General features: G+C 40.1%; 2 protein-coding genes and 1 long non-coding RNA gene across 7 annotated transcripts in view; 2 read left to right on the forward strand and 1 right to left on the reverse strand.

Annotated features, from left to right (window-relative positions):
- The window catches only part of TSPAN16 (tetraspanin 16), a 19354-nt gene extending 10063 nt beyond the window's left edge, over positions 1–9291 (reverse strand). The window contains exons 1-2 of the mRNA XM_072399559.1: positions 9152–9291; positions 933–998 (exon numbers count right to left, since the gene is read on the reverse strand). Of these exons, the coding sequence (XP_072255660.1) occupies positions 933–989 (57 nt within the window). The 5' untranslated portion in view covers positions 990–998; positions 9152–9291. The remainder of the gene's footprint in view (positions 1–932; positions 999–9151) is intronic.
- Positions 9292–14638: 5347 nt separating this feature from the next.
- The window catches only part of DOCK6 (dedicator of cytokinesis 6), a 99610-nt gene continuing 94001 nt past the window's right edge, over positions 14639–20247 (forward strand). For 4 of the 5 annotated variants that reach the window (XM_072399561.1, XM_072399563.1, XM_072399564.1 and 1 more), the window contains exon 1: positions 14639–14798. In XM_072399561.1, coding sequence (XP_072255662.1) covers positions 14758–14798 — 41 coding nt within the window. In that variant the 5' untranslated portion in view covers positions 14639–14757. Of the gene's footprint in view, positions 14799–19473; positions 19534–20247 lie in introns of those variants that run through there. The other variant, XM_072399562.1, reaches the window with a different exon arrangement.
- The window catches only part of LOC140322917 (uncharacterized), a 6829-nt gene continuing 6126 nt past the window's right edge, over positions 19545–20247 (forward strand). The window contains exon 1 of the long non-coding RNA XR_011919270.1: positions 19545–19682. This is a non-coding gene — a long non-coding RNA (uncharacterized lncRNA). The remainder of the gene's footprint in view (positions 19683–20247) is intronic.

Raw genomic sequence — 20247 nt, forward strand, 5'->3', positions numbered from 1 at the left:
CGAAGGCGGCGCCGATTGATTTGATGAATGCCGATCGGCGCCGCCTTCATGGGCGGGCACAAGTGCCGCACGCTGGATCTCAGGGGAAATCAAATGAATTTTTTTTTTCTTGTTTTCCCGTGCGGAAAACCTGGTGCGTCTAATGGTCCGAAAAATACGGTAACTATGATGCAAACAATGGTCAATTTACATATGTTCTTTTGTGACATTAATGCATAAGACCTAACTAAAATCTCAGGTCTCCCAATTATCTCTGCAGAGTGCATAGGGATTCAATGAGAAAAAGAGAAGAGAAAAAAGACTTTGAACAGAGGCTCTAAAGATACAAAATACGGCCACAAGCTGTGTATATTCTTTAAATTTATTGGGTTTATGTGTTTCAAGTAAAGAGTTTTGTTATTATTACAGCATACAAAGACATTTTAAACAACTGTATGCTTCCAACCTTGTGGTAACAGTTTGGGAAAAACCCTTTTCTATTCCTGTGCTCTTGTGTACATAGCCAGCTCCGTGAAGACAGAGCCCTGACCTTAACCAAGCTTTTAGGATAAAATGGAAAGCTAATTGTAAGCCAGGTCCTTTGGACCAGCATCAGCACTTCATCTCACAAGTGCTCAGTAGGCAAAAATTCCCAGACATGCTTCAATATTTGTGGAGAGCTTTATCAGATGGCTGTTAGACCCACAGAGGGGAGGAACTCTATCATATTGTCCATTGTTTTATAATAGGATGTCCAACAAGCTCACATAGTTTGTCATGGTCAGGATTTTGCAAACATTTGTAATTTTGGCATACATCATATATGCTGTGACAACAGTTGATTTAGGCAAACATGAGCGGGATTAGCTGAGCCCTGTTTCTGTTATAAATATTCAATTAGTACTTCCTGATTATCAAAATTACAGGCTACCAGTGGAAGTTTCTATACTTACAAATATGATGCCATTGAAGATGAACATCATTGTTTTTAAGAATGAAAAGCAACTCATTTTGGCGACCTGGAAAAAAAGAGTAAATAGTAATAAATTTGAGTAAATTTTTAAATAAATCCAGGAAAACAGCTGAAGTGACATTGAGACCGAAGCTCTGAAAAAAAGATAAAACATGGCAAGGATTATAAAAGAGATAATATGAAACGTACTTGGTGGCTGCCTTAACGTGCCACCATAATTTTACAGAAAACAAATTTATAAAACATGACCCTAGAATATGGATGTTCAACTATATACACATCCATAGCAAGCAATAAAGAAAACTTTTCCCTGATGTCTGAATCTGATACCATAATTCAGTATTTTTCTGGAGGTCGTAATAAAGTTGTATTTGTTTTCTAGCAGCACGAGCAGCTTTGGGTACAATGATGAGTCTTGCAGCATACTCCAGGTTACCAGGAATTAAATCTCATTCCCATATGTAGCAGTTAAGTCATTCCCACCTGATCTATCAAGATGGCCGAAGATGTTTAATCCAGACAAGGAGCAGGTATTAAAAACGTGTGATTTTTAATAATGTGTGTGTGGAGGGGGGCTGTATGGGTTTCAATAATGTAACTGTGGGATTTTGGTGAAAAGACAATTTTAAAGACAAACTCTGGTATCTGGGTTCCTTTCTATTAAGGATTCCTCTCTCTCTTGAGGATTTCCTTTGCCTTTTTTTGCATTTTTTATTTTAAACTTTCCATATGCATATTTATTAAGGCCGGTCAAATGAAATGCTGGGCCCTCTTCAGATTGTCTTTGGAATTTGGCAATCTTTGATGATGAGAGTAGACCTGACATTATGACAGCAGTACTCCATGCACTGTAGTTTTATAGCACCATGGTTTGTCCCCAGTCTTCTAAGTTAAATGACAAAGTTAGGATTTTTCAGTGTTACCTGAATTTGGGTTTTTATATTTGTTTTACAAGTTAAAGGTTACCCTGTCCACAAGTGATTTCACTGCAGAATGAACACTGTTATGTTAGGGAAAACTGATGGATCTGCCAACATGATCTGTATTACCAGGAGGAACAAAAAACTGCTGTGTTATTAATGATGTTAGACTGCATTATATTGTATACGTCATTTCTGCTTTTATCCATGGTTCTGCTTTAGGTTAAGAGTGTCAACTGCTGTAACTCTTCCCAACCCATTAAAATGTAACCTTTACTATCACATTCATCACCGGTCTCATTGTTTGCTTTGGATTATTTTGTTCTGTGGATTATTCTTGCAAAACAATTCACCTGATATCTCTGTTACGGGTGAAAAGAAGACATTTAAATCACATACTAATTTCCTTATTATCTGGGGATGCCAGGGATTCCAAATATTCCACTGTAACAGATCACAGTAAATAAAATATCCAGCGGGGTGAATGAGGCACCCTCTAAAAGCATGTGTTCCCTGATGTCATCCATCAGTTTGCCCTGGTGGGAATGACTGCTGTATGTTCCGATGGGGAAGAGAACAGCGGGGTGCTGCTTGCTCGTCTTCCCTTCTCTCCTCTTCGTGGAACAAAATGGCGCTGAGTGTACAATGCTCGTTCTTCCTTCTGTCACTGGAATCTATCACAATATCCGATGTCTATCTGACACTTGTACAGAGCTTTAGAAATATGAAGCAAACTCTAACACAAACTAAAATACCTAAAAGACAAACTGTCCCTTTACCTAAACTCATCAGAGCTTGAAACTGGAACCATCATGTGTCCACAATATTTAACCACAAGTGAAACAGAATGAATAAGTAACCAATCACAGTAGAAAATGGTTTCTCTGTATGCATGACCCGTTGTACAGCTGCTGCGGTTGCAATTATTTCATACCCTACTACTTGAGTCAGAAAGGATTGTAGGAAATGTTTTTGTTTTTACAGAAATGAAAAACAGGAAAATATACACATGGAATTATTTTGAAAGGCAAATTGTTACCTAAATATGCAAAACTGAATCCAGAGCTTTCTCCTAACCTGAGACAGTGTTTGTACATCTGAAACTGAATGCGCACAATGATCTGACCCCGGCTTACTGTGAAAATTTAGGTAAACCAATCAGATAGAAGACACAACAAGAAGTCAGAGGGGATCTCTTCATAGGTACCTATCAATAGTTTGACATTATTGAAGGAAAATCTCATCCAAGCCTGCCTCTGATCTCTGTATCATACTGATGGAGCCATCAGAGGTCTAGGAACAAGAAGAGCTATTGGGTTTGCACTCCTACTTCCCAACTGTCCCTGATTTGGAGGGACTGTTCCTTTTTCAGAAATTCATCATTACTCCTCAGTTGTCCCTCTTTTGGGTGGAAATATAAACCTCTGTATAAAAAAAACATTTTTTAGATAATAAAAAGTGTTATTTTGCAGTAAACCTTTCATCCTAAGTTAATAGAAAAGTAGCCATAAAAAAGCAAGAGCTAAAAATGTCCCCTTCCCTGTCTCCAAAAGTTTGTGGGTGTGCATGCACCCAGTGGCGGACATAGCCAAAAGTGGGCTCCTGTGTAGAACTGACTTGTTTCCCTTTTAAACTGACATGGGGTCCCCTGTTGGCTGAGGAGGGTCCGGGGCCCTTGTACAGCAGAACGCCCCCTATATCTGCCCCTCCATGTACCTCACTGCTATGGTTGTTTGTCTGCAGACACAAAGCACTGTAAGTGGATGACAAAGTGGGCTAAGACTAAAGAGCAGCTGGAGAAGCCTACTGTCAGCTTTTTACCATTCAGAATTTAATGGTATGTACTTCTTATAGGATAAGATTGCTTGGGTCTCGGAGACTCACAGCTCTGAGAGCCCTGAGCATCGTTAAACCACCTTTAGGGTTGCATTTTCATGGCACCTTGCATTCAGAATACATTGCTGTAGAGCAATGGTTGCCAACCTTTCGGACCTCACGGACAATTAAATTCATAATTTTAAATCCTGTGGACCATTAATATGAATTTTTGTTAAAAAGATAAACACATGTGTAAAATAATGTTCTTCCTAATGGTGCCTGACAAGGACTGTGGCGGCTCTGATTCATTGATCAGCTCACGGTTAAGTGAAATATTACTATTGTTACTATTATCATTAGTTGCATTATCTTATTATTACTAATGAAATGCAAAATATTAGTTTGCTTTTTCTCACTCATTATGGGTTTATTTCATTCCAATCTAAGGCCAAACGAGAATTTGTAGTTATCAAAGTCAAACTATTTGATGCCATTAAATATAACAGTTAAATAATATACACAGGTATACTTACCTAAAAGAGCATCTGAGAAAGAAACAAAGGAAACAATCGGATGAGAATCGGTATTTGCGGAGCAGGGTAACTATTGTAATGGTGGAAACAATACTGAAGTGTATGGCAATGATTGCCTCACACAACTTTATACTACACTGACGTCACGCTGCACCTCTCTTGTTTTTCCGTCTCTAGTACAATTTGTGATATCAGTGCAAAGTAAAGGCGAAAATTGTCATTCAGAATATGAGAATTTATTAGAATAATATTTTTGTTTTAATATTAATAAAACATAAAAATTGCAAATAATGTCCAAATTTTTCTGTGGAACACCAAAATTTTCTTGTGGACCACTGGTTGGCAACTACTGCTGTAGAGAATAGTGCTGACAGGGCTGGGCTGAAAGAGAGGAGGCATTGCCCTAAGCTCCATGCTACAGGGGTCACAGCCCAGACATGTCCTGCACAGAGCTGCTGATCAGATAGCTCAGTCCAGCAGACTGCAATGGAAGAGTGCAGGTCTACCTGTGTAACCAGTGCCCTGCATGACACCCTTACATAGGGTTTTATCATACAGTAATTTCTTGCTGTAATAACAGTACTGGCTTGATAATACAGAGGCAAAACATATACAAAAGTATATGTAGGCATCAAGCAGTCAGGACAATGCATGGAAATAATAAAACAGAACAAATGAACAATCATAAAAATTATACACGAGCAATCATGACAATATGCAGGCATCATCATATCATGAGAATACATGTAAATGACCATAACAGTGACAATAGTGACAATAGGAATGTAAATTGTGACAATAATGGTGACAACAGATATGCTTGGGAAATGACCCTATAGATGTCTATTGGGATTTAATGGGCAGGCACGGACAGAACATTTGACATTTGTGAGGTTGGATGTAAACCAACATCACAACCAAAGCAGATTGAAGTAAGAATGCATCCAGAGAGGGGGAGAGTGGCTAAGGTTTAGTAATTGCATGGGTTATAAAAGGATAAGTGAATTTTCAATATACACTTATTCTTTACTATTCTCTTGACAATAGCCAATAGAAAGAAAAACACCCAGGCATTAGTGGTAATTAGAAGAAAAAAGGTCCCCGAGTTCAGTGGTCATATGGAACAATAATGGGAGGAACAAAAGACTGAGCTGTCATTAGTGGCAGTTTCTTTAATAATTATGAAATAATTCCCTGGTATTAGTGCCAGGTAGGCTAAAGAAATTACTCAGTTTTAGTGGCCAGTAGGAGAAAAAGTAAAAGGTAGAATGCACCAGTAGGAGGAAGAGTGCCCTGGCATCAATGATCTGTGAATAGAACAAATGTGGCAACTTTGGTGGTGTCTTTGAGGGGGGTTGGAGAACGTGGAGGGGGCTGATGGAATCTGCAAGATTGGAGTTCACTGTTGGGTAGGTGTCTCTATAGTGGATTGGGGACTATAGGTGATAGCTAATGTACTGGGCTTAGTCAAAATAAGGCTGAAGAACCAACATCCCAACAGAAAACAAGATAAAAAAGATGCAGAGAAGCCGTTGCTCCCAGGTATCCTTTCCTAGTTAAAACCCCTGGCCCCAATGCAACCAGTTTGGTCCAACCTGTTCTACCCTTCCACCAATGAGTAAATAGTAAGGTGCAATAGGTGGGGGTCAAGGACCATAAAAGCTGGTCATTAGTTGCATTGCAGATAAAATGTTTTTTTAAAATGTTTATTTAATATTATAAAAAATATTATTTTGGAATTAGTTATTACTCTGCTAGTGTAACCTGAAATTTAGACCTTTTTTTTCCCCATGATCCTCTGAAGGGCAGCCATCAGACTAAGAGCATGAAAATTCAACTCCTATGCTCAAAACACCTGTGGGGCGCTACTGTGAATGTGCTTGGTTAAAACTAGATGCAGCACCCATGGAGAACAAAATGGGCTGGGTCAAACTCTGAGCCAGTGCTTGCACAGTAGTGCACATACTTAATTTATTCAGTATGTCACTAAGCAATAAATATAAAATACAAGACATGACTGGAGTACCATATATTCTGCATACCAAGTAAAATGCTATCACTAAAACAGTCATGGTAGGTACACAAGGAAGGCCAGTTAATTACTGTATAAACTCTAGTATAAACCAACAATGTCTTGCCTTATTAGAAAAAAATCTCATTTTTTGGGGGGTTACACCAGTAGATAGTGGTGTGTCCCCATGTAAAGTAAAAACAGGAGCAGGAAGATATACAGCCTCCATATACAGTCCATGATAGTTTCATTTTAAAAATACCACTTAATAGATATACTACTTAAAGGTAATTTTATTGGCATTTATATTGAATACCCTTGTGCCTTGCTTTAAATTCGAGTTACAGCTTTTTAATGTATTTTTATTTAAAAATAAGTACCTTGGTTTCTATTCAGATTGGTTTATATTTGAGTATATACAATATTTATTAGGTAAATAAAGGTATTTACATACAGTGCTAAAAAATCATTAAATTACTTTGGACTTGATTTACTAAAGAGGTGTAGAATTTCCATTTTGCAAAGTGATGGTATACATTTCTAAGTGAATAAAATATTGTTGTGTTCACATCAGTCCTTCAGTCTTGTGCAGGGTTTTCCCCTTCATATATATATAGATATTCCAGGTCCTGTCACCTGTGCAACATCTCCAAAATCCGCCCCTGCCTGTCCCCAGAGACCACCAAACTCCTTGAACACGCTCTTATCATTTCTCGTCTGGACTACTGTTACATCCTCCTCTCTGGTATTCCACTAACCCGACCCTCCCCTCTACAATCTATTATGAATGCTGCAGCCAGACTCATCCATCCTTCCCTCCGCTCCTCTTCCGCTGGATCTCTTTGTATTTCTCTTCATTGGCTTCCATTTCACCTTAGAATCAAATTCAACCTGTGCTTTGCCTTCAAATCCCTACACAGTTCTTTTCCCACTTACCTTTCTGACCTGATAATAAAATACTCCCCCAGCCGCTCTCTTCGCTCCTCCAATGACCTACTAATGACTTCCTCTCTCATAACCTCATCACACGCACAGCCTCAAGACTTTTCTAGAGCTGCCCTGACTCTCTGGTCTTCCTTGTTCTATTTGGCTTGCTCCTACATTCTGCTTATTTAAACGAGCACTCAAAACCCCTTTTTTCAAACTTTCCTACCTGTCTTCTTCTGTCCCCTAATACCTCACTACTTCCCACCACTCCATATCTCCCCTCCTATTGTGTGTTACTTCCCCCACCTCCTAGATTGTAAGCTCCTCTGGTCAGGGTCCTCTCCTCCTCCTGTGTGACTGACTCTCTGTATCTGTCTGTCATTTGCAACCCCTATTTTATGTACAGCACTGCCTAATTTGTTGGCGCTATATAAATCCTGTTTATCAATATAATTATTAATAATAATAATAAAAATAATAATAATAATCTTGCTATTCAATTTGCAAAGTGAACACTGTGTACATCTTTAGTAAACAAACTCCAGTATCTCTAGCATGGAGCTCTGTATATTCATGCAGTTTAGGCTGCTTAAAATGTCTCCTCTTTGAAGGTCAGAAAAGATCTGGTTATCTGCTGTAACAAGCCTCTTCGAGGGCATCTCCCACCTCCGTTGTGCAATATCCACACATATATATATTTTGTCCAAGAGCAGCCCATTCATGGACAGAGAAAGTCTAAATACTCATTTTATTCAAGAAAAGTTGCTTTGTTTTGGGTGACCTCAAAGCTTGGATGTAAACATATCAAACTGCATGAATCCAATGAAGTAATGCAAAATGGCAGACAATGATCTCTATAGTAATCTCATATTGTGACTACAACACGGTCATTGGCATGATGAGCCCACACAAACATAAGAGAATATTTGCAGGCCAAGATTTCCTTAGCTATATCTGGAAAATATTGGCTTTTATTTTTGTTTTTTTGAGTGATATCAGAACTCTTATATAGAACGCTGTTATTACTTATTAAGAGCAACTGTCTGCACTGAAAGTATTCAGTCTGTTCCGGAGTGAACATTGCCATGGTGTGTTCACTTTCAGGTGTGTTGAATTCCTGGTCCCCCTCTGCACTTTGGGATTCCTACCAAAAAGCAATAGGACACAGTACTGATGTAGAGGGTCAGCAGGTAAAAAGCCCTCAATAGGGGACCAGGAATGGCGATTTTCTGGCAGTGAAAGAAAGGTGAATTATGCAATACACGCAGTGGAATAAGTAAGAATAAGCTGTTCCTTTATAGTCACTGCATTGTTTTCTTTCTTTTTTCAGTCCTGCTGAAATGGCGCAGTTTGTCAGTAATAAGAAAACAGCATGTCAGCAGATCTGTTGGGTTTTCTGATCCTTTATCAAGGTGACACACTGTTTGTTCTGCAATAAAATTGCTGCAGCGTTGTCACCCTGAGAGCAGGTTGCTTTAGCTTTGGAATCCATCAAAAAATACAGTTTTCTTTTGGGGAAAAAAGCTTTATACTATAGAATAAAAGCCGAATATTGGCACAAAAAATAAAAAACAAATTCATACGCTGAATACTATCATTCCATGTCTGAACCCTATAAGGAACCAATATACCATATTGTTCACAACGGTGGGTCTTTAATTCCCCTGGCTTGTCACCAATAGTCCCTTCTAGCAATTTTCAAAATATAAAGAATTTTATGTGTAATGAGACTTTTTTTTCCTTCCTTTATGTACAGAATATTCCTTACAGATCTCTGCGCACCATCCCCTGTGTCAGATCCGTCGTCCCTGTTGTGAGCACAGTGTTAACAATAGAAGTCACAAGACTTTCTGAGAATTATTAGAGAACTGTGATCAGTGGATTGTAAAGTACTTCCATGTGAAAAGAGAAGACCTGTGTATGTGGGAGCAATGATAGTGGGGTAACTGGGGCAATCAGAGTGGGGTAATAATATAACAGGGGCACTTACCTGACAGCTGGTGGCTCTGGTGTCTTTTAGTTTTCTTTCTCTGGCAGGCTGGACCTCTCTGGAGTCTGTGACTCACTCTGATTCCTCCTGGAGACTGAAATGTACTGAACACCTGAGTCAAAACTCCTGGGAGCTCCCTGCTGGGAAGAAGAGTGTATATACATAAGCAAGTGTGTGTGTCTGACAAACCTGACATAGAAAACACTCCGCTCTGCAAAGTGCACGGTGTAAAAGGACCTCTATTCATAAAGCAGTGATATTCACTGAAACATTCCCTGGTGGAGAATTCAGTCACTGCCATCGAAACACATTGACCTGGAAGATTCTCCATCAGGGAATATTTCAGTGAATGTCACATTTATAAATAGAGACCCCTAAGAGATAAACGTTCACATTTTAACATTTTGCCACCAGAGAACTGTACACACTCATATTCAGTGCTGTACCTTTGCAGGTATCCTGTATTTGTTTAATTAAAGCCAAGCTCCGTGCATTTGTTTTAGGAAAGTTTTAGGGCCTGATTTATGAAAGCTCTCCAAGGCTGGAGAGAATACACTTTCAGACGTGAAGCTGGGTGATACAGAAAACATGGAAGGGATTTTTCTCTTTGCTAGCAAACGTTTTAAATCCTGGACCAGATCCATTCCAGGTTTGTTGGATCACCCAGCTTCATGATGAAAGTGTAATCTCTCTCGCCTTGGAGAGCTTTCATAATTTGGGGCCAAAGTCTCAATGGGCCTGATTTATTGAAGTTCTCCAAGACTAGAAAAGAAAGACTATTGTGGGTGATCTAGCAAACCTGGAATGTATTTATTAGAAATCATTTGATATTAGTTGGCCAACGTTGTTGCCTGCATCAGTTCTGTACCATGTTTTTTTGGATCACCCAGGTTCCCCCATGATAGTCTATCTTCTCTGGTCTTGGGGAGTTTTAATAAATCAGAACCAAGAGGCCTGATTTATGAAAGCTCTCTAAGCCTGGAGAGGATACACTTTCTTCAGTGAAGCTGTATAATCCAGAAAACCTGGAATGAATCTGGTCCAGGATTCAAAACATTTGCTAACAAATAGCTAATGACTTTTAGGAAATCCATTCCAGGTTTGTTGGATTGCCTAGCTTAACTGATGAAAATGTACCCTCTCCAGCCCAGGAGAGCTTTAATAAATTAGGCCCATAGTGTCTGTTTTGGGGGGATTTACTTTTTTTTAATTTAGGTTATAAGAAATCTCTTCAATAGGACCAGAGGCAAACATACATTTTAGTAGAATAAGGAACCAATGGAACCACTAAATATATATTTTGTTTTTCTGTGTCAGCAGATGGGAATAACCCTGTTAGTCCCATCTGCTGCAGCTGAGGAACAGACTCTCATTTTAGACCTTAGTTTCACCCAGTCTGCTGATTATTCCTCTGTACCCAATGAGATTATACCTGACACAGAAAAACAAAACGTATATTTAGTGGATCCATTGGTTCCGGTTTGAGCGTCTTCCTTGCTTTCCCAATGACTGCATCCCATGCCAGGCTTAGTCACACTCAATACTATATACTGTACACCCATGTGCATTCTATCTATTGAGGTCTTGTATAATCCCTGATGAAGCAGATTAATTCTGCGAAACGCGTTAGATTATCAGACTCTATTACAACAGCTCAATGATTTACACAATTGTTTGGTGCTGTGTACTGAGCAGTTTTATGGAATTTCCATCCATTGTTTTTATGGCTTGTGTTTAAGTGACATGGCTTGTGTTTTTGTGACATGTACTAAACTGCCCACAAATATACCTATGTTCTATGTACTCAAAAATTTAGGGATGTTGGCAGTATATATCTATTGGTTTGAGTTCAGACAACCCATTAGCTATATTCAATTCACAAATACATGTATAACGTTAACAGGATGAAGTAAATAAATAATAATTTGGCTGATGGCTGTGTATGGGGTCCGGTTGCCAAGGATACCACCAAGGCCTAGCGATTTACCCTGAAGCAGGTCATGGTACTAACCCATATGACAGAAGAAATGTTTTAATTACAAATGTGAAAAAAATAAAAAAATGTCTTTACAGAAAGTGATGTGCTAGAATTAATTATATTAGAGGCTAATACTGAGAGCAGATTGCAGATACAGCTGCAGATTTTGGACAAATATCTATTGAAATTCAGATTCTTGTATACAGTTTAGATAAATGTAAACTTTTTTTTATAGTTTAAGAGAGAGTTTATAATATTATATTTAATTTTGATAGAGTTGGAGTCAGAAGCTATCAGGTTTTTATTGTTGTTGGTGTCCTCAGATAAGTGTCACAGACATGAATGAGCAAGCTACAAATCACAAGTAAATTTAGTAAGTTAGTGATTCTATGAACAATAATTATATTGTAAATAACAAGAAATCATAAAAATAAACAGAAGTTGAAAAAAAAATTGCCTGTCTGACCCTTACTATGAACAGTCATATTCCCGTGTATCAGACAAAATGGCTGACGGCTGTGTATGGGGTCTGGTTGCCATATATCATAATATATATATTTATTTATATGTATGTATTAAATATATATTTATTTATATATACATATATATATATATGTATATATATATATATTACAATGGTTTTCAGTAGTGCGGGAGAATGTCATAGAACACATAGAATGTCATGTCAAACTCAATCCCTGAGTGACCAGGTTACAAACCAAATGCAAATTAATGACTCCATTGAAAATTCTTATGTGAGAAGCAAGAAATCCTTAAAAATAAGTCTCCTGTCTGATATGGCCCTTACTGTGAGGCAGTGAATAGCCAGATACCCGTGTGCCAGACAAAATGGCTGACGGCTGTGTATGGGGTCTGGTTGCCAAGGAAACGAATGTCAGTACAGGAATATGGTACAACAATGGTTCACTTTAAACTAGGACCCAAAGTTTTCTCATGTACTGTCCTTGTACCCAGGTACAAATGCCCCCCATTCCCCTATTATTATTTTACCCCTGGAGTCACCTCCCATCTGGGTTACCTGTTGCTACACAAGAATGCTTGTCCGTCTAGTCCGACTAACTGTTTTTTTGTTTTCTGAGCTGTTGCCATAGCAATCCATATATATATATATATATATATATATATATATATATATATACTAAAAAATAGTCAATAACCAAGGTAAAAAAAATCAGATACACCATGCGCACGTTTTTGTGCACCGTCTCGTGTTGTGTAATGGGACATTTGAGAACTAAATCTGCAGTAAACACAACCTTAGCGCACTAATGTTGTAAGCGCATGCTATGCACAGAGCATGTGTGTCTGGGCTCAGTGGGGGTCCTTTAATGTCGGTGCCTTGCAGAGCACTGTAGAGGCGACTTGTGGCACAATAAACTTTGCGTTACAATGCGATGTGCGAATGAGCCCCTAAATAGGTAAATTTGTCCGTTAAATGTTTTCTCACTTAAATGTTTTCTCACTTACTAAAATAATAATGTTTACCTCCCCCCCACACAACTATTTCAGTAATCTACCCAGTCTAGTACTGCGTAGCTGTTGCAGAAAGAAATCCTGACTGCGTCCGACGGCGCAAACACGCCACTTGGGCTTTTTTATTCCAAAGACTGGCGCTGCAGATGGCTGGGGTAGCCGCCATGAGTGCCAATGATAGGAATACATGCACCAAGCGGCATGCATGTGCAGTATGAGCTGGAGGTAGTCAGGAGTTCCTCTTGCCAAGAGCTGGTCAGTGGGGCTGAAGGTAAGTATTTTAGTATGTGGCTGCCATTTAAAGAGGTGAGGTTGGTGAATACTTTAAAGGAAGACTTTACTAAAAGTGAATTAGTTATTTCTGAGTGAAAATGAAACTTGCAGGATGAGGGAATTCAATAGGAAAGGCGAGATGAGCCTAGGAGTCCTTGTTTTGTCTAATTTAAACTTTAGACCGAACACTATAGTAGGTGAGGGAAGCCGGGGGAGGAGTCACTGCTTTTATCTTGAGCTACTGAGCTTTGTAATACTGATACAGGTAACTGTGAAATTTAGCCAGGTGCTCCACCTTCTGGACAACAATGACATTACATATTAGTAATATACATTATTGAATATATATTCCCCAATTTTATTTTGTTAGCCTTGACAAAACATTTTTTATTATTACTACTCTTGCTATTATATATTTAAAGCTGAATTTTATTCGTTAATCACTGCTTATACAAGCTATACACTCTAGGGCAGTGTTTCTCAACCTTTTTATATGCAGAGCTGCTGAAATGTATCTCCTCTATCCACAACTCACAGTGTTTTAGTATGGTGGTCAGTGGGAAGAAAGTCTCTTACATTGCTGGCCAGTGAGAAGAATGTTACTCTTACAGATAGCCAAAAAATTTAATTGGTGTGACTTAAACTGACCTGAGAGGTACAAATTTCTCAAGGAACCCCTAGCATCCTCTGGTGGATTCCATAGAACCCTGGTAAAGAAACATTGCTGTAATGTAATTTTCTATAATCCTTTCTATGATCCTTTTCTATGATATTTCTCAATGATCCTGCAATAAAAGTACAGTGGTACCTCGGTATAAGTCCACTTTGGAAAAAGTCCAACTTGGTATAAGTCCTGTTTGGACACGAAAAATTTTGCTTGGTATACAACCTTTGTGCTAGAACTTGTACTGGCCAAAATGAGTCATAACACCATGCGCTACCCTTATTTACCTCTCTCGAGACAAAGCCACGACTGCCCACGAGCGCCAGTATGCCAGTTGCCACCATTCACCCCGCTATGACTCTTTGTGAATTACATAACATCTCCTCCCCATCCATTCTCAGCACCATCCTAGTAGGCACTCGACTATTCTCAGCAAGGTAAAGTCAGGTTAAATTTTCATTTATTTCATCTTATTGCTTTTGTATTTATGTATTTTAGTATTAAGCAGTGTTTTAATTTTTATTTACAGCCCCATCAATGTATAAAATGCCAATAACAATAGCAATTTTTTCATGGGAACAGATTATTAATTTTCCCTGTATTTCTTATGGGAAAAATTTGTTTGGTATAAATCCAAGGATCTGGAACAGATTAAGGATTTATACCAAGGTACCACTGTATTTCCTGTTATGGGATGACAACTGTTTTGCCAGTGTTTCCCAGCGTCATCACATTTTTCCTATAGAGTTTTGTCTTCCATGCGATTGGATGATTTCAACAAAAAACAGCTTTGCATCTAGGTAAATCTTCACATTACAAAATTTATTTTGCTTCCTATTCCTTTGGTAATTCTATTAAGCACAATCACTAGGGTAGCCAGCAAGAAATAGTAGAGTTGCAGTACTAACTACGGCCACACAGTGTCACCAGACTACAAACCAAACTTATACTCTTGTAGTACCGCAGATAACCGCGGGGTTCCACCCGAGCACAAAGCTCTGAGCCTACATGCAGTACTACACATGACCACTAGATGTCCTCAGTGTGTGGGAACACGTTTCCTCCAGAGGTTTGGTCTGGCTCCATGCACCGGACCGGGCGGAGTGTGGGCGGACATGGGGCGGGCTGAGGGTGTCCCTGTCAGGCTGGTTTCCCGGGCTCCGGTCAGTCCCCCCTCCAGCCGGTACGTTCGTTGCAATGGCAGCGGAGCGCCGAGCCTTCGCGCAGAAGATTAACAGGTGAGCTGTGGTGGGGGGTGTACCACGTGACACTAGGAGGGGGGGTGACAGGTGAGGGAGGGGACAGGTGTGCACTGTACAAGGTTTATGTGGGGATTACAATGGGAATAAAATTATTTTATGGCACCTTGCAGACATTATTTACATTGTGCACACTGGCATGCAGATAGTTCCCATTGTAGTGCAGGCAGTGGTGTCTATGGGTCTGCACCAATCATGTCATGGGGGGAGGGGAGGGTCCTGTATATTAGGGCCACAGCTGTCTGGGGGGTCCTGTATATTAGGGCCACAGCTGTCCATCTATACACACAGGGTCACCCAGATATTATTGTATAATCTGTGTGCTGAGCTTATATGTACTTAGTCTATTTCTATGGGGGAGAATGGGTTCAGGCTGTCTGCATGGAGTATGTATGTTCTTTTGGTGTTTACATTGGATTTCAGACTTATTGGGAGGTCCTATACTTCCCCAAAGTTTATGTGTTAGGGGACTATGGCAGGGGGATGTGAGATTTTGGTGGGGGATGTGGGGCTCTGGTAGGGATCAAGAACAATGGAAGGGGACTATGGCCGGGGACACAGAGCAATGTTAGGGGGATGTAGGACTATGGCCGGGGACACAGAGCAATGTTAGGGGGATGTAGGACTATGGCCGGTATAGTAGGGATATAGGACTGTGACAGGGACATATAGCTATAGTAGGGATATAGGACTGTGACAGGGACATATAGCTATAGTAGGGATATAGGACAATGATAAGGGACATATAACTATAGTAGGGATATAGGACAATGATAAGGGACATAAAGCTATGTTAGGGATATGGTAGGGGATATAGGACTGTGGCAAGGACATATAGATATGGTAAGGGACATATAGCTATAGTAAGGATTGTAGAACTATAAAAAGGGACATATAGCTATAATACAGATAGTAGGACTGTGTAGACTATGGTAGGGCATATGGGACTATGGTAACTGACATATAGCTATAGTACGGATTGTAGGATTATGGTAACAGATATAAATATAGTAGGAATATAGGACTTTGTCAGGGACATATAGTTATATTAGGGGACATATCGCTATAGCAGGGATTGTAGAACTGTGTAGACACATAGGACTATTGTTGGGGATATAGGACTATGGTAACGGACATATAACTATAATGGGGATGTAGGACTATAATAGGAAACATAAAGCTATAGTAAGGGGCATAGGACTATAATGGGGATGTAGGACTATAATAGGGGACATATAGCTATAGTAAGGGATATAGGACTATGGTAATGGGGATGTAGGACTATAATAGGGGACATATAGCTATAGTAAGGGATTTAGGACTAGGGTAACAGACATATAACTATAATGGGGATGTAGGACTATAATAGGGTGTCGACATATAGCTATGGTGGGGATATAGGACTATAGAGGGATCTAGGACTTTATAGGAGCCCTATGATATAGACATTAGATTGTGAGGACCTCCTATGAACATTTAGTGCCATGACTGTGGAGTCTGTACAACACCACATACCATGTTGGTGCCATATATACATAATACTTATATTATTCACCATTTGTATATACGGATTTTATGTAAATAATCTTTTTGTCATATCCTGGGGTTCTCTCCTTTCTTTGCTTTAGAAAACACACATTGATTTTCCTAATGTACTTTTATTGTACAATGTATTGTATATTAGTTTTATATGTTTTGTTTTCCCAGAGGATCATGGGTAATATTCACACGTGAACTATAATGTAGAGGTGTGGAAGGGGCTGGAAATTTGTGTCTGTGTTTTCTGTGTGCTGGAAGGAAATCTAAAAATAACAAAAATCAGGTTGTTTTTTGTAAAGCAGAACCGAGCACATGCCAACCTAGGGCCCACTGCGGAGTTGTGATATTGACATTCATTGCAGGTGAATCTTCAACGCATTAAAACACCTGCACCTGATAGTGACTGATTTTTCACCAGCTGTCACATTCACTGTGTTATAGATATTCAGCTTATTATTATTATTTATATTGCGCCAACATATTACGCAGTGCTGTACATTAAATAAGGGTTGCAAATGACAGACAGATACAGACAGTGACACAGGAGGAGGAGGAGGAGGTAACCCTTCCCTGAAGAGCTTACAATCTAGGCGGGGAAGTATCACAATAGGAGGGGAGATAATTTATGCAGGGGTAACACACATACACCCATTACTGAGCCTTTTCACTTTGACCTAATGTGTGCAAAACAAAGCATTTTCAGCAACTCAGTCTAACCAAGTCCTGCAGGTTGTGGTGCACTGGCATGCTGGACGATGCTGTACTGGTGCATTGGTCTAACAGACGCCTTACACAGTGTCAGTGGGCCCTAACACCACATTGCACAATCATTTCACTAGCAGCGATTATTATTATTACACAGTATTTATATAGCACCAACATATTACACAGCGCTGTCCAAAGTCCATACTCATGTCACTAGCTGTAAGAGGAGCTCACAATCTAATGTCCCTACCATAGTCATATGTCATTAATACAGTATAAGGTCAATTTTGTTGACCTGCATGATTTTGAAATGTAGGAGGAAACCCAGGGAGAACCTGCAAACTCCATGCAGATAGCGTCCTGGCTGAGATTTGAACCTGGGACTTAGCGCTGCAAAGACCAGAGTGCTAACCACTGAGCCACCGTGCTGCCCCGTGCATGAAGTCATCAGTTCTGTACACACAGAGTTAGATCGTTATCGTTCACAATAACAACCTGCAGCAAATAATTGTGGAAAGCTACATATGAACTCACGCCGCAATAAATATGCGATTGTTCTGTAGTCCTCATCATAACACAGAATGTAAATATGAATGATTACAGATCACATGACTACTGGCTGCACATGCGTGTTTGCGAATGCATTTGTTTATTGTAACATCACCTGTACACCTGGTAGAGGATAACACATGATTGCATGAATGGAAGCCATGGACGCTACTTTGAATTCTTCCATTCGATCAGAAACGATTATTAATAGGTCAGTTGTATCAGCGTCATGGCCCTGGCAAAGTTTTCTAGGTGTTGGCCCCTTGGTTGTATTGTTAGGTGATTTTAAGGCGCACATAGCTAAATTTGTGATAAGACGCATTAGTCTCCTGATAACAGAGTTGACATAACACTATAGACTGCACATAAAGGGGGTTTAAAAAAGGAAACGATAAGAGGGAAGGGAGCTGTGAAGGACATGCAGGGAGTGCCTATCCCACACTCCTTCATTACCGAAGTGTTATATAGGAGCCAGATAATGACAGCAGCCTGAGGGATTGGAGGAATATTATTAATTGTTTTATTTATATTCAGAGAGGAAAATCTTTTGTTCTTTAATACCCCCCCCCCCCCCCCCCCCCCTGTCCCCTCCTGTCTGTGGTGTAACATTACAATAATTCATTCAAATTACCCCCCCCCCATACTGATCTGAAATCCTTGCATGCTGCCTCACCATCTGTTCAGACAGCTGGGCAACACAAGCAGCGCTCACTGCCCTCCTCTGTGTTTCCAAACTATGGCAGAGAATTGGGAGATAATCAGGCAATTAGGAGACTCGTTCCAGTAATACGATTTACTGTCTATCCTAGGAGGCTGGGTATATATGAAGGTACAGGGGTAATAATACACTCAGGAGCTGGGTGACTGTAATATGATGGTACAGGGGTAATGAGACACTCAGGAGCTGGGTGACTGTAATATGATGGTACAGGGGTAATAGGACACTCAGGAGCCGGGTGACTGTAATATGATGGTACAGGGGTAATAAGACACTCAGGAGCTGGGTGACTGTAATATGATGGTACAGGGGTAATAAGACACTCAGGAACTGGGTGACTGCAATATGAAGGTACAGGGGTAATAAGACACTCAGGAGCTGGGTGACTGTAATATGATGGTACAGGGGTAATAAGACACTCAGGAGCTGGGTGACTGTAATATTACAGGGGTAATAAGACACTCAGGAGCTGGGTGAGTGTAATATGATGGTACAGGGGTAATAAGACACTCAGGACCTGGGTGACTGTAAAATGATGTTACAGGGGTAATAAGACACTCAGGAGCTGGGTGACTGTAATATGATGTTACAGGGGTAATAAGACACTCAGGAGCTGGGTGACTGTAATATGACGTTACAGGGGTAATAAGACACTCAGGAGCCGGGTGACTGTAATATGATGAAGACACTCAGGAGCTGGGTGACTGTAATATGATGGTACAGGGGTAATAGGACACTCAGGAGCTGGGTGACTGTAATATGATGGTACAGGGGTAATAGGACACTCAGGAGCCGGGTGACTGTAGTATGATGGAACAGGGGTAATAAGACACTCAGGAGCTGGGTGGCTGTAATATCATATTATGAGGTTGGATGGACACTCAGGAGCTGGGTGACTGTTATAAAATATTTTGAGTCTGTGACCTGTATACTGATCTCTTTCCATTATATATTGTACTTTATCAAACTTTAACGCTTTAACCTTTTTCCCCTAAATTCCAGCCCCCCTGATACCCCGCCCCCACCCATCCTATCTTTATTTTATGCTTTGCTGTCGTTTCCCCTCGTCCTCCCCTCTCCTGCGTCCTGTTATTGTGTTGGGAATAGCAGCACTTCCTCTGGTATTAGGCACTGCGAGTCGTCCCGTCCGGAGAAGTGCTGGGCTGCTCCCCCCATGACGGAAGCCATGTCTTCAAGTAGAGTGTGAGCTCTTCTTTACCATAGCCAATGGCAGGGTATGACGTAGAAGGCAGGAAAAATGTTGTCTGTTGCCGTCATTCCCATTTTTTTTGTTTTATGATTGGCTGATGAGGGCTACACAGACATTTTTCCTTCTGAATTTTATTTTTAAGGTACCTTGCTTGAGTATAAACACGATGTCATTGCTGTGTTATGATCATCGCCTTATCCTTTTCATGGAATACTTTGTTTAATTCTCCAGACCGAAATCTGAATTTTTTATATGCAGTTTATATCTGTTGTTTGGTCTTGTCTTAGGTCCGGCATATTCGTCCCTATCGTAGGTGTTTTTATTTTTTTGTCCAATTAGAATTTTCTCATCATTGGTATCCTGGTAATAATCATTTTACCTTCCTGCTTTTTATTTCCCATTCACATTTTCTATTGGCTGATTCATTTTCTTTTGCAGTCTCACCATAGCTGTGATATGTAAACTTCGCCTTCTGTATGGTAATTGGGTACAAATGCTAGTTGTATGGTTTGGGCTGTAACAGTTGGTGAACATGTGTTGGCAATGGACCACCTTGAAGTCACTCAGCTTTTATTAGATGTGTATTGAGGTCATAGAGTTGTAGAGTTGCAAGAGGTCCGTGACTTCGGGGCACTGCTGCCGCGGGCAACAATCGTGCTCGGGCCTTGGATGTGCGACAGTTGTGCTTGCACCTTGGGTGGGTGACA

Source organism: Pyxicephalus adspersus, chromosome 2, assembly GCF_032062135.1.
Source record: "Pyxicephalus adspersus chromosome 2, UCB_Pads_2.0, whole genome shotgun sequence".
Taxonomy (NCBI): Eukaryota; Metazoa; Chordata; class Amphibia; order Anura; family Pyxicephalidae; genus Pyxicephalus; species Pyxicephalus adspersus.